The 14,842-nt window shown below is 40.7% G+C and overlaps 1 protein-coding gene and 1 gene segment (V, D, J or C); one reads left to right on the forward strand and one right to left on the reverse strand.

The window, feature by feature from the left end:
• Window positions 1–938: 938 nt before the first annotated feature.
• LOC146612734 (uncharacterized) lies at window positions 939–9,190 on the reverse strand. The gene is made up of 3 exons (XM_085377421.1): window positions 8,844–9,190; window positions 2,891–3,250; window positions 939–2,043 (listed from the first exon to the last, which is right to left on the reverse strand). The coding sequence occupies exons 1-3, from the start codon at window positions 9,013–9,015 to the stop codon at window positions 980–982; spliced, it is 1,596 nt and encodes a 531-aa protein (XP_085233547.1). The 5' UTR covers window positions 9,016–9,190; the 3' UTR covers window positions 939–979.
• Window positions 9,191–12,151: 2,961 nt separating this feature from the next.
• LOC146612735 (T cell receptor alpha variable 8-2-like) lies at window positions 12,152–13,422 on the forward strand. The segment is given in 3 exon segments: window positions 12,152–12,206; window positions 12,314–12,625; window positions 13,268–13,422. Coding segments are annotated over 3 exon segments (522 nt in total).
• The last annotated feature ends 1,420 nt before the right edge of the window (window positions 13,423–14,842 follow it).

Raw genomic sequence — 14,842 nt, forward strand, 5'->3', positions numbered from 1 at the left:
TTAGTTTTCTGTCTTCATTTATGCTGGAAGTGATAACAGAGCTGTACGTTTTAATTTGTTTCCAAAACCCCGCAGTCAGGACATGCTATATTGTATTTAGATAGAAGCTAGCGAGCTAACTCCCTGCTAACTTCTAATTCCGTTAAATGTCATAAATTCCGTTTTCATGGATGCCTGGATGTTAAACTCAATTGTTACACCTGGTAGAGCAGAACGCTGATCATTTTATTAAAGATGAAAGACTTTTGACAGTTTTTCAACTCTCAGTAATGCCATAGCGATCGTTTGATATATGGACCTGTAGCGGAGTTTAGGCCCAGACACGGCTAGTGACGTCAGACTGAACAACCGGATAGGATATTATGGTCGACAGTATCGAACGCTGCACTGAGGTCTAGCAGGACAAGCACAGAGATGAGTCCACTGTCAGAGGCCATAAGAAGATCATTTGTAACCTTCACTAAAGCCGTTTCTGTGCTGTGATGAGCTCTGAAACCTGACTGAAACTCTTCAAATAAGCCATTCCTCTGCAGATGAGCTGTTAGCTTTTTTATAACTACTCTTTCAAGAATTTTTGACCACAACCACAACAGGCTGGTAAGCAAACTGAACAGAGTCGAGAACATGTTTCACCTGCAAGATAAGTCAGGTAAGCCAAGCTTCTGGTGGGGATGGAGAGCAGAAGAAAATTAATTGATGCGCACACAAAAAAAAATAGCTCCTATATATTATTTTATATACTTTTCACACAATATAAACTTTTAATTCCACAAAACAGAAATTGTCAGCTATCAAATATGCGGCAAGTAAAAGAAAAACAAAAAAATCCAAAAAGCAAAAATCTGAACTTCAACAATGTTACGTCTGAAAGTTCAGGAAAAGGTTAAACCTATCTCACATGTAACAAACCAACACATTTTCAAGTGGTTTTTTTTTTTTCAAGCTTGGCTTCCATGATAATATTTTTTCTGTACAAAGACTACAATTTCTGGCCCATGTGAGTTTTCATGTGGCGCAACAAATGACTACTAGATATGAACATCTTCCCACAAGTTTTACAATGATACGGCCTCTCGCCTGTGTGAGTTCTTATATGCACCAATAAATGACTACTACATCTGAACATTTTCCCGCATGTTTTACAAGTATAAGGTTTCTCACCTGTGTGAGTTCTCATGTGCTTCAATAATGAACTATTACATGCAAACATTTTCCCACAGCTGTTACACAGATAAGGTTTCTCACCTGTATGAGTTCTCGTGTGCTTTAACAAATAATTTCTAGATGCAAACATTTTACCACATGTTTTACAATGATAAGGTTTCTCGCCTGTGTGAGTCCTCATGTGGATAGATAAAGAACTGCTACAGGCAAACATTTTCAAACAAGTTTTACAAGGATATGGTTTCTCACCTGTGTGAATTCGCTTGTGCTTCAGTGAATCGCTACTGTATGCAAACATTTTTCCACATGTTTTACAAGAATATGGTTTCTCACCTGTGTGAATTCTCATGTGGTAAGTCAAAGCACCCCTCTGAGTAAAACCTTTCCCACAAGTTTTGCAAAAATACGGTTTCTCACCTGTGTGAACTGTGTAATGTCTTTTCATTTCATAATTCTGCTTAAAAACTTTTCCACAAATCTCACATTCTAAAGACTTTTTACATTTGTCAGAGTTACACTGATTCTTCGACGTAGGGGAATCTACTGCATGGTTGTGACTTTTGGTTCTATTTGTATTTGACCCTGAATCTACATCCATGCTTCCTTCCTGATTTTGGCTCTCAGCAACAGCAGAGCTATGAGAGAGGAGATGATTGCCGTTTGATTCTGGTTCATTTTGCTCACTTTCCTCATAAACAGCAGTCACCATAGAGGTATCAGTCTCCTCCTGACTGCTGCACAGTTCCTCCTGTTCCTCTTTAATCTGTGGAGGTTCTGGTTCCTCCTGCTCCACACTGGAGCTCCTCTCCTGGTTCCAGAGCTGCTGCTCAGGGAGAACCTCCTCCTCCTCCTCTTTAAAGACAGGCTGCTGTGGGACATCTGGAGGGACGAAAGGAGAAAACAAAAAGGAAAGTGGTGTGGTAGAAAATCATCTCAGTAAATATACTAGCAAAATAATTTTCTACAACATGAACATGTTGTTCAGAAATACACAAAAAGCTTCCATTTCTGGTCAATGATCACTGATGTCAGTCTAGTCTTTATTCCAACCTTCCCAAATTTTTTTTTTCTCTCTCTTTTTTTTTTTTTTTAAAATAGGAAAAGAAGTGATAATAATTTTTAAAGAACTATCAATTAGATGTATTTTGGGCAATTTCCATTGTAAATATTCAGGGGAAAAGAGAAAGGTAGAGTGGAGCTGAGCTGTGATGTCATCGAGTACAACACTGTTTCAATCATAAAATAACCACAGTGAGTCCTCGAGTACTTGAAAGTCTGGACTAATTGGTGAACTTGTAAAGAATGAACTAAGAAATACACAAGTATGAACCTGACTCACATAGCATTAAGAAAAGACCATTTACAGTATGGAGAGGGAGGGAGGGGTGAGACATTAGTAGACCAGTGAGGGGCTGTGATTCAGAAAGAACTGATGTACCATCCTGAAGAAATGATTACAACAGAAAATCGTATTTGGATGAGCAAGGAGCAGAGATGGAAATTTTGGATCACACTCTCAGGCCCCCTCCTGTATCTGAACAGTGTCTCAGCTGCTCAGATACATGAATGCCTGGCTTTCACTTAGGGAGCAGTTGGAGAATAAATGGAGCGCAGTGCCGTCCTGTCCTCTGTTTGCTCTTTGTTAGCTCACGTCTCCAAAAAGTCCTCACAATCAGAAACGTCCCGCAGAGCTGTGATCAGGATCCTCCCTCAGAGGGACACTCACCTGTCCTGTGCAGCTTGATTTGGGGTTTCCAGGTGATATCCAGCAGTCTGCGCTGACGGTCGATCTCTTCCTCGTACTGGACAGATTCATTCATATCTGCTAATATTTCTTTAGATTTGGACGGAATAAATGTATCAGGATCCTGAGAGAGGAGCTGCTTCCTGTGTGGTTCTGGTTCACTGTGCTCTCCTTCCTCAGCAGCAGTCACCATGAAGGTATCCGTCTCCTCCTTCAGTCCCAGCTGCTCTCCCTCCTGACTGCTGCACAGTTCCTCCTGTTCCTCTTTAATCTGTGGAGCTTCTGGTTCCTCCTGGTCCACACTGGAGCTCCTCTTCTTACAGACATAATGCTGTGGGAGTTCTGGAGAAAGACAGGGACACATGCCAAAAGAAAGTGATGACGATAAACTCTGGACTCTTACTGCATTTAAAATTGTGGAATGATTGTGTCTGAGGCAGGTCCTTAGTTAAAGTTTGAGCTCTAGAACAAAGTCTTAGCTTCAGCTCTTTGTAGACTGACTAAATTGTAGCTCTGTTGAGTTGTCTGGAATGTAAATGGCCTGTATTTGTATAGCGCTTTACACATTCAGTCATTCACCCATTCTCACACACCTACCTAAATAACCTCCTCTCTGAGACTGATTGAAGATGATGTCATTATTGGTCGATAGCATGTCAAAATGCTTCCTAACTGCTGATATTTATTCGTTTTGGTGGCTCCATAATGTGCTAACAGTCTCCGTGCACGCTCGTGATGATCCTCAGAATCACTTAGATCCCGTTCATGCATAAAACTAATTCCCAGGTCTTTTCATCAGCTCGAATCACATAACGAGGCAGTCGCACATTTCAGAGAAACGGGGCCTCGTTTATCTTTGGTCATGTGATATTAACAGACCTCGACACTGGTTTCATTTGGACACGCCCCTTTTAATCAACACAGGCCTCAGTGCCAGACATATCATCACCACTTGCGTGGTTTGTTCTGGGGAAGGAGCTTAAGCTTTGTAAGCCTGAGTTTTGCTCCTGAAGAGGAGCTCAAGGTGGAGCGCAAGAGTAAAGGCTGGACAGTAGCCCAACAGCCACAGGGCTAGCCTGTGGGATTTTGTTTAGTTGATTTATTCATTCATTTAAGTTTCCTTTGTTTTGTTTTTTTACAGTTCTTAATTTGTTTGTACAAGTTTGTTTTTGGTCGTTCATGCCACCGGCCTGTGCCGCCATCACTGTGGGTTTTTGTAAGGAAATTGCACGTCAGGTGAAGAGAATGCCTGCCTCCACCTGTGCTTACTCCACCAGACCTGCAGCCCCCTTACGAGCTAACAGAGTCAACAAGGCAGTATTTATGATTTTTATAATCAGCACAGTGTGTTGCCAAGGAGACGATAGTGACATTGACATGCATTTGAAATTCATCGACATCTTTATCTTTCTTATACTTACAATAATAATAATAATAATAAAGTATTTTCCTCTATTCTAAAGAGTTTTATTGCTGCTAGTTAAAGACACTGAAATATAGTCATTCATGGTGCTTTTATTATTCTCTCATAATAAGACTTGAAAATGATCATAGATGAACCCGAGAACACGTTTAATCAGAAAACATGCTGATTTTCATTTTTTATAAATGGTTGAATATGTGCTGATTGCAGCAGAGAACAGGGAAAATCTTGTGATTTCTATGATGTAATAAGTTCAGATTTCGACAGATATTAAACTTGAAAATGATCCTTGATTCACCCGAGGACGACTTGAACAAGAATGTAGGGTTATCATTGATAACAGGTTGGTTGTTATATTCTTAGAAATGCATAATTGTGCCGGTGTGTATTTTGTATTTCCCTTTTAGTTTTGGTAAAACAAAAACGTTATCACGTGTTAAATCTTGTGGAATTTGATGATCAAAAATTGCCACTGAATTATATTACACACTGCAACAAAAGGAACGGCGACGTACTAACAGATCATCCCAACAGGAAGAGGAAACAACCTTTTGGAATACAGATTGTGAACTTTCGAGCTGCATGTAAATGCATCATCAAATGCAGCCGCATATTGAACAGCACATAACCATGTAAAATTACTTACACGTAGACTACATCATGTGTTCATCCATCAATCAGAGTGTGTTGGAGCCATTTGTTCTTTATTTTTATTATATTTTGAAATTTGTTAAAGTTTGTTGTTAGTTTACTTATATTTTGGGGTTTATTTACAAGTTTATTTGTAGGTTAATATTTATAAAATAAATGGTGGAGAGTCCCAGATATATATCTCTCCACCATTTGACATTAGAACTGAAGAAGCTTCTCGGATGAGAGGTGAAACGTCTTCAAGCAACTTAAAGAAGTCCAGACGCTTTTCTTTGCAAGCTCCTTTGACTACGATGACCTGGATGACTGAGAACCTTCACAGACAGTCAAACCAGATGTTTCCCCGTTATGTCGATATCAGCTAGTCAAGTACACACCTACACAGCATGAAAAAAAGTCCATGAAAAAAGCCACACAAAAATGAATGATTGCTGGTAAGGGTTTCTATACATTAGTATTTACGAAGGGTATGTTGTCAGCCGCAGCTTTAAAGTTTCAAGTTCCACCAAGCAAAGAAAAAAGAGAAGTAATTTTGCCACTAATGTCAGTTCAGTTCCAGGAGTCAAAACTCAATCCACTGGAAGCAGAACAAATCCCACCGTTTGTTTTGTTCACACAGCAATCATTTACTAGAGAATTGCAAGCAGTTCAAAGCTAAAATGCATCGGGATGAGTTGACTTTTATCAAGGAAAGGGGAATTTGTTTTTGTTGTTTGAAAGTTGGTCACACAAGCAAAGACTGTAGGAGTCGTTTGGATTGCAACGTGTGTCACCAGGGGTTCTTCATATAGAGCGGAGAGTTCCATGTGCATCCTCAGGTCATGAAGTTGATGCATTTTCTTTTCTATTTTTCCAGTTCAAGTTAAGAGCCAAAAGAGCAATAAAACTGTGCAAACCTTTGCATTTTTGGATCCTGGAAGTTCAGGTACATTCTGTACAGAAACTCTGGCAAAAAGACTGAATCTAAAGGTAAAAAGACCAATATCCTTTTGAGAACAATGAGTCAAAATAGGATTGTTGGTGCACAAGTTCTGTCTGGTCTGGAAGTGTCTGGTATGGAAGCAAATGATTTCATGGCGTTGCCAGATGTTTTGACTCAAAAGACTATGCCAGTTTCTACGGTAAATATTCCCCAGTAAGGCGACATCGATCAGTGGCCTCACCTTAAACCTGTTAAACTTCACAACATTGATGCAGACGTGGAGCTACTGATAGGCACTGATGCTTCCAACGTTTGAGAGCCATGGAAGGTGATAAACAGTGTGGAGGGTGGACCTTATGCTGTAAAAACCAAAGTTGGCTGGGTCACAAATGGTCCCCTGTGCACTGGAAGTAACAGCGGAAATAAAAACTGCACTGCTGTAACAGCCAATAGGATTTCTGTTGAGCGCCTTGAAGAAATGTTGATTAAACAGTACAATCATGATTTTAATGAAAGCTCCTCAGAGGAGCAGACTGAAGTCCAGAGAGGATCTGTGTTTCATGGATATTGTTAGTAGCTCAATAAAACGTATTGGAAATCATTATCACATTGATTTGCCTTTCAGGAGAGAAGGTCCCAGCTTGCCAAATAACCTCTGTGTCGCAGAGCAGCGTCTCCAGAGTCTCAGACGGAGATTTGAAAAGGATGCTCGTTATAAAGATGAATGCACTGAATGTGTAAACAACATGCTTGAACAAGGATATGCCGAGCTTGTGCCTGCAGAGGAGTTGCACAAAGATGATGGAAAGGTGTGGTACATCCCTCATCACGGAGTGTATCATCCCACAAAGGGCAAGTTAAGAGTTGTATTGGACTGTGGAACAACTTACAAAGGAGCATCATTGAACAGCCAGCTTCTACAGGGACCTGATCTCACAAACTCGCTGGTTGGAGTTCTGATCAGATTTAGACAAGAGGTTGTTGCATTAATGGCGGACATTGATTCCATGTTTCACCAAGCTCACGTCTCAGAAAAACACGTCAACTTTCTCCGTTTCCTGTGGTGGCAACATGGCGACACTACAAGGTTGGCACAGGAATACAGGATGAAGGTGCATTTGTTTGGAGCTGTATCTTCGCCAAGCTGTGCAAATTATGCTCTACAGAGAACTGCAGATGATAATGCACAACAGTTTCCAGCTGAAGTGGTTGATACAGTCAAAAGAAACTTTTGTGGATGATTGTTTGAAATCTGTTGCTTCAGAAGAGGAGGCAGTGCACATGGTGAAGAGGCTGACAGATATCTGCGCTAAAGGAGGATTTAAGCTTTCAAAATGGATCAGCAACAGTCGCACAGTACTCATGTCCATCCCAGAGGAAAGAAGAGCAAAGGAAATTAAGGCTCTGGATTTGGACACAGATCAGCTTCCAGTTGAGAGAGCACTGGGTTTACAGTGGTGCATAGAAACAGACAAGTTCCAGTTCAGAACCTCCCTGCAGGACCGTCCAACAACAAGAAGGGGCATTTTGTCTGTGGTCAGCTCACTGTATGATCCTTTGGGAATCTTGTCTCCCTTCAGTTTGCCAGCTAAACTGTTGCTACAAGAGCTTTGCTGACAAAATTTAAGTGGGATGAAGTTATTCCCCACTCACTTTCCCAGCGGTGGCGTGATTGGCTGGAGGATCTCCAGCTGGTTCCAAAGCTCAAAGTGGAACGTTGCATTAAACCAAGTTGCTTTGGAAGACCAGATAAGGCACAACTTCATCATTTTCTGATGCAAGTCAAGATGGTTATGGAACGGTGTCATATTTAAAGTTGGAAAAGAAAAACCTCACATGTTGCTTTTATCCTGGGAGAAGCTAGAGTTGCTCCTCTCAAGCAAACTACAATTCCCAGGCTGGAATTGACGGCTGCAGTTCTTGCAGTTCGAGTGAATATGCTTCTGCAAAAGGAGCTGCAGGTAAGGTTGGAAGAATCAGTTTTTCGGACTGATAGTACAACAGTACTGAAATACATCTCCAATGAAACCTGAAGATTTAATACTTTTGTTGCAAACAGAATTGCTGTCAATCGAGAAGCAACAGATGTGAATCAGTGGAGATAAGTTTCTTCCAAGGAGAATCCTGCAGATGACGCTTCCAGAGGCATGAGAGCTGGGGATCTCCTCAAATGTAGGAGATGAATTAAAGGGACAGAATTTCTCTATAAGTCAGAAAAGGAATGGCCTAAACTGGATGTGGAGTACAGTGCAATTTCTGCAGATGACCCAGAGGTCAAAAAGGACCTGACAATGAATGTCGTTGTGAAGGAATTACAAAATCCTACCAACTATCTTATCCATTACTTCTCGTCTTGGGCAAAACTTAAAATCTCTGTAGCCTGGCTTTTAAAGCTGAAAGAGGCCTTGGTGCTGCTGGTGCAGAAGAGGACAGAGTTGCTTGCTGCAGGTTTGAATAAGAATGATCTGGAAAGTCAGAAAGAAGTGGAGATAAGAATGGAAAGGTTTAAGACCACTTTGAAGAAAGGAAATATGACTCCAGAATATGTAGCAAAGACAGAACGAGCTATTCTTCAATATGCACAACAACAGAAATTTAAAACTGAAATGGCTTTAATCAGCAATGGCCTGAAAGGAGTCTCCAAGGGAAGTAGTCTCTACAAACTTGATCCAGTGTTGGATGCAGGAATCCTCTGAGGGGGTGGCCGAATGACTAAAGCAGCCACGACTATGGAAGTAAGCATCCTGCAATTTTGACAAAGGATATGCATGAGTCACTGATTTTACGCCATATCGATCAAAGGTTGGGACTCGCAGGAAGAGCGACATGCTGTCAAAACTGAGACAAAAATACTGGATACTAAATGCAAATTCTGCTGCCAGGACAATCATTTCTCGTTGGTCAAACAAAAGGAATTGCCACTACAGAGGGACACTCACCTGTCCTGTGCAGCTTGATTTGGGGTTTCCAGGTGATATCCAGCAGTCTGCGCTGACGGTCGATCTCTTCCTCGTACTGGACGATCGTTTTTTCAAACTCCAAGAATATTTGTTCAGCAGCAGCAGTTAGTCGCTCGTTGATGAACTCTCTCAGATACTGAACTGAAGGCATCGTTGCTGCCGCAGCTCACACACTCAGCTCACACAACAACATAACTGACCTCCAGCTCAGTCACACAGACAGCTAACACTACTTCCGCTTTTTCCTTGTTCACTTCCGTCTAGTGTCGCACAGTAAAGTTCCGCCAGAACAGCACATAAGATCTATCGTACAGTTTTAGTTTGGATATTATTTCTGCTCCCGTATGAACAGATTCATCTGTAAATAAAGTTCACGTCCAAATAAAAGTCAAATAATCAGATATTTGTGATGCAGCTCATCAGAGTTACAGCTGTAAATGTCCATCAGCTTAAATACATTAAACAGCCAATCATATAGCCGCAGACATTTAAAACTCCACCCTGTGGATCACCAACATTAATATTGTTCTTCGGATTCTCTGAATCTTTTAATGTTGTAATTGTAACCGAGAACAAGGGAGGAGTAAACGGGGCACAGAAATAAAATGATAATTTATTTATTACATTAGTTAAACATACAAAGTCCCAGTTATTTCCAGACAGGACTTACAACATCCTGCTGATATCCCAGCTGCACATGAGACTTACCACACAAATGGTGTGCAAATTACACAACGCTGCAAACCGTTACACCCCGTTTAGCAACACTGCAACCGATTCACCTGCGGCACGCACTGCAAACAATTCGGGTCTCAGCACAGCTGGGAAGCAGCGCTATGCATGGCCTGTAATATAAAGGGAAGTGACACAAACAAATAAAAAAACTAAGGAGGTTAGTCCGCCCTTACACAACTCACTGCCAATCAATAACCGTCTTTACAGCTGGACGGACTAACCAAAACAATCAAAAGAACGAAGGACAGCAGAGACAGCACAGCTGAAAAACACAAACAACATTATCGATTAAAATATTACCCAATAAAATATCAATATTATGAAACCATTCAAAGTCAAAGCTAAAACAAACACTCAATATGCCTACAATACTGATCAGTCTCCCTGCGCGCAGTCGATCTGGGGCTTGATCAATTCTTCCATTAAAAAAGTCCAACGACACATTAAAAATCGGCACCTACAATATGATCCAAACAAAATGGCAAAAGTCTCTTACCGGTAGTAGAACCACTCGCACCCGAGTGAATTAATCGCCTCTGGGTTTTTTCCACAGAAGAGCGCTGACTTCACCCCACACACCCACTACCCTTTCACAGCTCTTCAGCCAATCACCTGGCAGAGAGCAACAACCTGCAGGTTGAACTGTAGATGATGAATCTGAGAAACATAATTGTTTGATTCCTTTCGCAGAGAGTGGATTGCTCTAACTCTGACACTCTCAGCCTCTCTGGGACGATCTTTTTATCCACACGTTAATAAAGCAGCTCATTAATGTCACGTGTTCAGCCTCTTCTTCCTTTGAATCACACTTTTCCAGTCTATTGTTGCCCCACCCTCACTTAAAAAACACGATGGGACAATAAGTAATGAAACAAGCTCAGATTTGTCAGATAATGAATAAATATTATCTTCATAATATTTTACATAGATGTAGGCTTGAAGGTGCTCACAAATCCTTGTAAAGCTAGTTTCAGCTGCTCTCTTAACCACAGGAGTTTTGTCACAGTAGGTTTGCTTAGTCCAATTTTTACATTTGATGCTCTTCCTGATGCAAAATCAGTATCGTCCTTTAGAGAAAGCTGCTCTCTCTTGTGACTGCTGCAGAGTTCCTCCTGGACTGCAGGGACAAAAGGAGATCAGAAGAAAACTGACATAAATTTAAAAAAATGCATCTGTGCAAATATTTTGTTTCAACTACAAATAAGCTTGCTTCAGCCCGGTCATGAGACCGAGTAGACGTGCAGGACACATCAAAGAGTGAGAGTTAAGAGTCAACAGCAGCGCCTGTTACTGGAATAATGATCAAAATCTTTGATCATTCAAAGCCAAAAAGAGTCTGTCATCAAACCCTCAGATCAAAAAGGAAAGAAGCTCGTTCTCCTGCTGACAGCCAGTCTTTGGTTTTCACAGTGAAAAAGTTACAGAAAAAATAATAAGGAAGAAAAAGTGTTTCCATTTTGTCAGATTTGTATTGTTGGATTGTCATTTATGCTTAGAAATAGATATTTATTGAAAGAATGTCTCATCCTAGGAGGTCTGTAACAACTCTGTGTAGCATGAAGAGGGGAGTGCGTTCACTCCTCTTCAGAGTGTTCTGGCACAGATCACACTCCTCCTAGGATCATGAGAGAGGTCGTATCTTCTCTTGTTGATATACGGTATAGCGAGCACACGTATATCTGTTTGAGTGTAAGAGCCTTCTGTTTATGTGAACCGCTGGACTCCTGCCACCAGCTTTGGGGAGTCTTCAGAGTCACATCTTGACACACACACACACCTGGGCGTACACACAGACAAGGTATTCTTTGTATCAGGGCCGGCCCGTGGCATAGGCCGTATAGGTAAATGCTAAGGGCGCCGTCCATCAGGGGGCGCCACGCCAGTGCCACAAATGTTGAAAAAAAAAAAAGTTGGTACTATTATTTCTAAATACAAAAAATAATCCCACGTTAATTAAAATGCAAAGTAAAGCTTATTTAATAGAAATATTATTTGTTACAACATTACACTACACTGCTGATGTAGGGGGGCGCCACCTAAAATCTTGCCTAGGGCGCCAGATTGGTTAGGGCCGTTTCTGCTTTGTATACATGTGTGCCTGTGTATGACGTCATATGTTAATGAACTTATGCATATTCATGTATGAAAGGAGTGCTACAGGGAACCTGGCTGAGAGTCTGACGGAGGTCAGGTGGCTCCAGTTGGGTCTCCTTCATGCATGAGTAACACAAAGAACTTTGGTGACTTGCGTCTTGCTTTTTGCTGTTGTAGTAAAATTGTCTCATTCCAGCGAAGGGCTGTGCTACACAGACCCATCACATTTCATTTACTTTGTTCATGCATTTGTGATCCATCCTAGTGAATCCAGCCTCCAGCCTGAAAGCTAAAGTGCTTCTATTGGTTCACTAACAGGAAGTGTAAGAAAGAAGTGAAAAAATATATAAAACAGGAAACAGCGATTCGGGGAGGAGCACGGAGGAGTGACTGAACTGCAGAGGAGAGAAAACCTTCCACGTTTCATTAACAGACCACAAAGGTTAAAGATTTCCAACATGCTGCCTCTGGACTGTTATCTTATTTCTCTACTGATTATGACTTGTCTAACAGGTACGATATTATGTGTTGTATACATTTAAAAATATTTTAGTCATTGATAAATATGATTACACTGAAGAAAATGGGACATTGTACAAAACATATTTGTCTCATTTTAGGAGTCAGATGTGAAGAACTCACTGCAGACAAGGAAGACACGTCCAGTTTGGAAGGCAGCGCTGTTACTCTGTCCTACAGATACTCCAAACAAGCGTATGAAAGCGATGAATTTTACTGGTATCGACAACATGCAGGAAAAGCACCTGAGCTCCTGATCGCTCACGTGGGATCAAAGAATTTAATGAAACGAGAATCCTCCAGAGTGTCTTTCAAAGTGGTCGATGACAGAAGACAAATAACAATCTCCTCTGCTGCAGTGTCTGACTCTGCTGTGTACTACTGTGCTGTGAGGCCCACAGTGACAGGAAACAGCAAAACTCTGTACAAAAACCTTTGGAGCAAAGACAACAGAATACTCCACAACATCCACTAGAGGGAGCCACACATCTTTGTTAGGATACAGACTAACTCATAACACAGCTGTGATGAAGAGCTTCAGGTGAAGTTAATGTGATGTGAGCCTCCTCCTCCTCCTGACTGCAGAAACCTGTCTGACTCCAGCTGTGAACATCAGACCACTCACAGCTAACTCCCAGTGAACATCACTTCCAACATTTCTCCTCTGGAAACATGGAAAAACTGGCTGTGATCTGGATCTTTGCAGCTCTCGTAGGTACGTATGTTTCTGACAGGAACACCTGAAGTTCAAAGACATGTTTACAGCGTTACAGATCCAGTTTGGACTTTCTTTGAGCTCAAGTTTGGAGTGATTAAACAGAAAAATATTTCAATTGTGAAATCAGAGAAACGTCTGAGAAAGCAGAAGTAAAATGTGTTTAAAAAAACACAGTAATACTCACAGATACTCAGCCTCATGGACAATGTTAGTCTGATGGCTTCATTTTCTCTACTTTTCCAGGACTAACAGCTGGAGACTCAATCACTCCTCAGCGAGATAAAGTCACTGCAACAGAAGGAGAATCTGTCACACTCACATGTAGCTATGAGACAAGTGAAAGTGATGTTTGGCTTTATTGGTACAGACATGATTCTGACCTTCAGGCTCCTCAGTTTATACTCTACAAAGGAGCAAGATCACAGAGTGGCAATGATTATATCCCTGATAATCGATATGACTCAGAAACATCTTCTACAACAACTAATCTGACCATAGCAGCCCTAACCCTGGCAGACACAGCTCTCTACTACTGTGCTCTACAAACACAGTGATACAAAGTGTAGAAGAGGCTGTACAAAAACCTGAACACAGATATCTGACTACTCTTCAAAGAGGAGGGAAGTGGTATTCAAAGCACAGCTTCATATCAGATGGATTCTGCTAATTCCTGTTTTATCAGAGTCACTGTGGTTACAGCTGCTAATGAAACACTGTGGGAGGATTCACATGAGCAGCAAATCCACACCAACCACAAACCAACTGCAGGAACGTTCAGACATTTCAGAATCAGAGAAAATTTGTTAATCCCAGAGGGAAATTGAGTTGTCATGGCAGCAAATATATAACAAACAACAAGCACTTATCTAAAATGCACCAGAAAGAGGAAACCAGCGGCTGAACAACAGCAGCACGTTTAAGCTTGATCAGCTGTTGTTAGAATGTATTTAATATTACTTTCTACTCCAGGATCTTTTTCTACAGCTGACGTAACTGTGCAGGGGCTGATCTAGCAAAGTTTAGCCAGGGGGGCCGATAGGGCATGAACAGGGAAAAGGGGGCACAAAGACATACTTTTCTTTCTTATTCTCATTTAAAATGTCTAGCTTTTAATAAATAATTATCTGACACCCAAAGTTTTAATCTGATGTAAAATGAATAGAAGTCCATTACTGTATATAGTAACTATTAAGTCTAATATACCCTAGTAAGCTATAGTACTTTTTCCTTTGGGAAGGTACCATCTGTGCAGTCTGCAATTTTGTTGAAGAAAGATGTTGAATCTATTTAATATTTCTTGAAAAATAATTGATTTCTGTGCATTTTTTTTCACACTGCATCAAATTAAGGTTGATTACGTCGATTAAGCATCATGAGGTGGAGCGTGAGGGGTGGTTCCCTATTTTTTATTTATTTATTTTTGTTGTTGCTGGGAGTTGGAACCCTATTAGTTAGGTTGCTTAATATTTATGCTAAGTACTCTTTAAAATACCAGAATAGGGAGGATGGTGTAGGTTTAAGTTTATTAGATTGATCAGTATTGCTGAACTATGAAATATTTTTTTTTGCATACAGGTATAACAGAATAGCTTTAGTGTAGTTGTTGTTTTAAACTTGAGTATGAACTTATACAAAATGCAGCAAGATATTTAAAAAACAGTTTTGTTGATTAAAAAACACTATATTGGATTCATATCGGTATCGGCAGATATCCAAATTTATGATATCGGTATCGGACATAAAAAAGTGGTATCGTGCCATCTCTAGTTGTAACACTTCCAATTTCTCCAATCAGGGCTAAGTTTCAAATGATGTGACTCTTCCTGTGCATGCCCAACTCATTTCTGCTATCACATGTGAAAAATCAGCACATTTTGTCAAACACAGACAATTTAACACGAAAAAAAGTAAT

This window comes from Diplotaxodon limnothrissa, linkage group LG18, assembly GCF_057381915.1.
Source record: "Diplotaxodon limnothrissa isolate DT_005_m linkage group LG18, D_limnothrissa_male_GT1.1, whole genome shotgun sequence".
Classification (NCBI taxonomy): Eukaryota; Metazoa; Chordata; class Actinopteri; order Cichliformes; family Cichlidae; genus Diplotaxodon; species Diplotaxodon limnothrissa.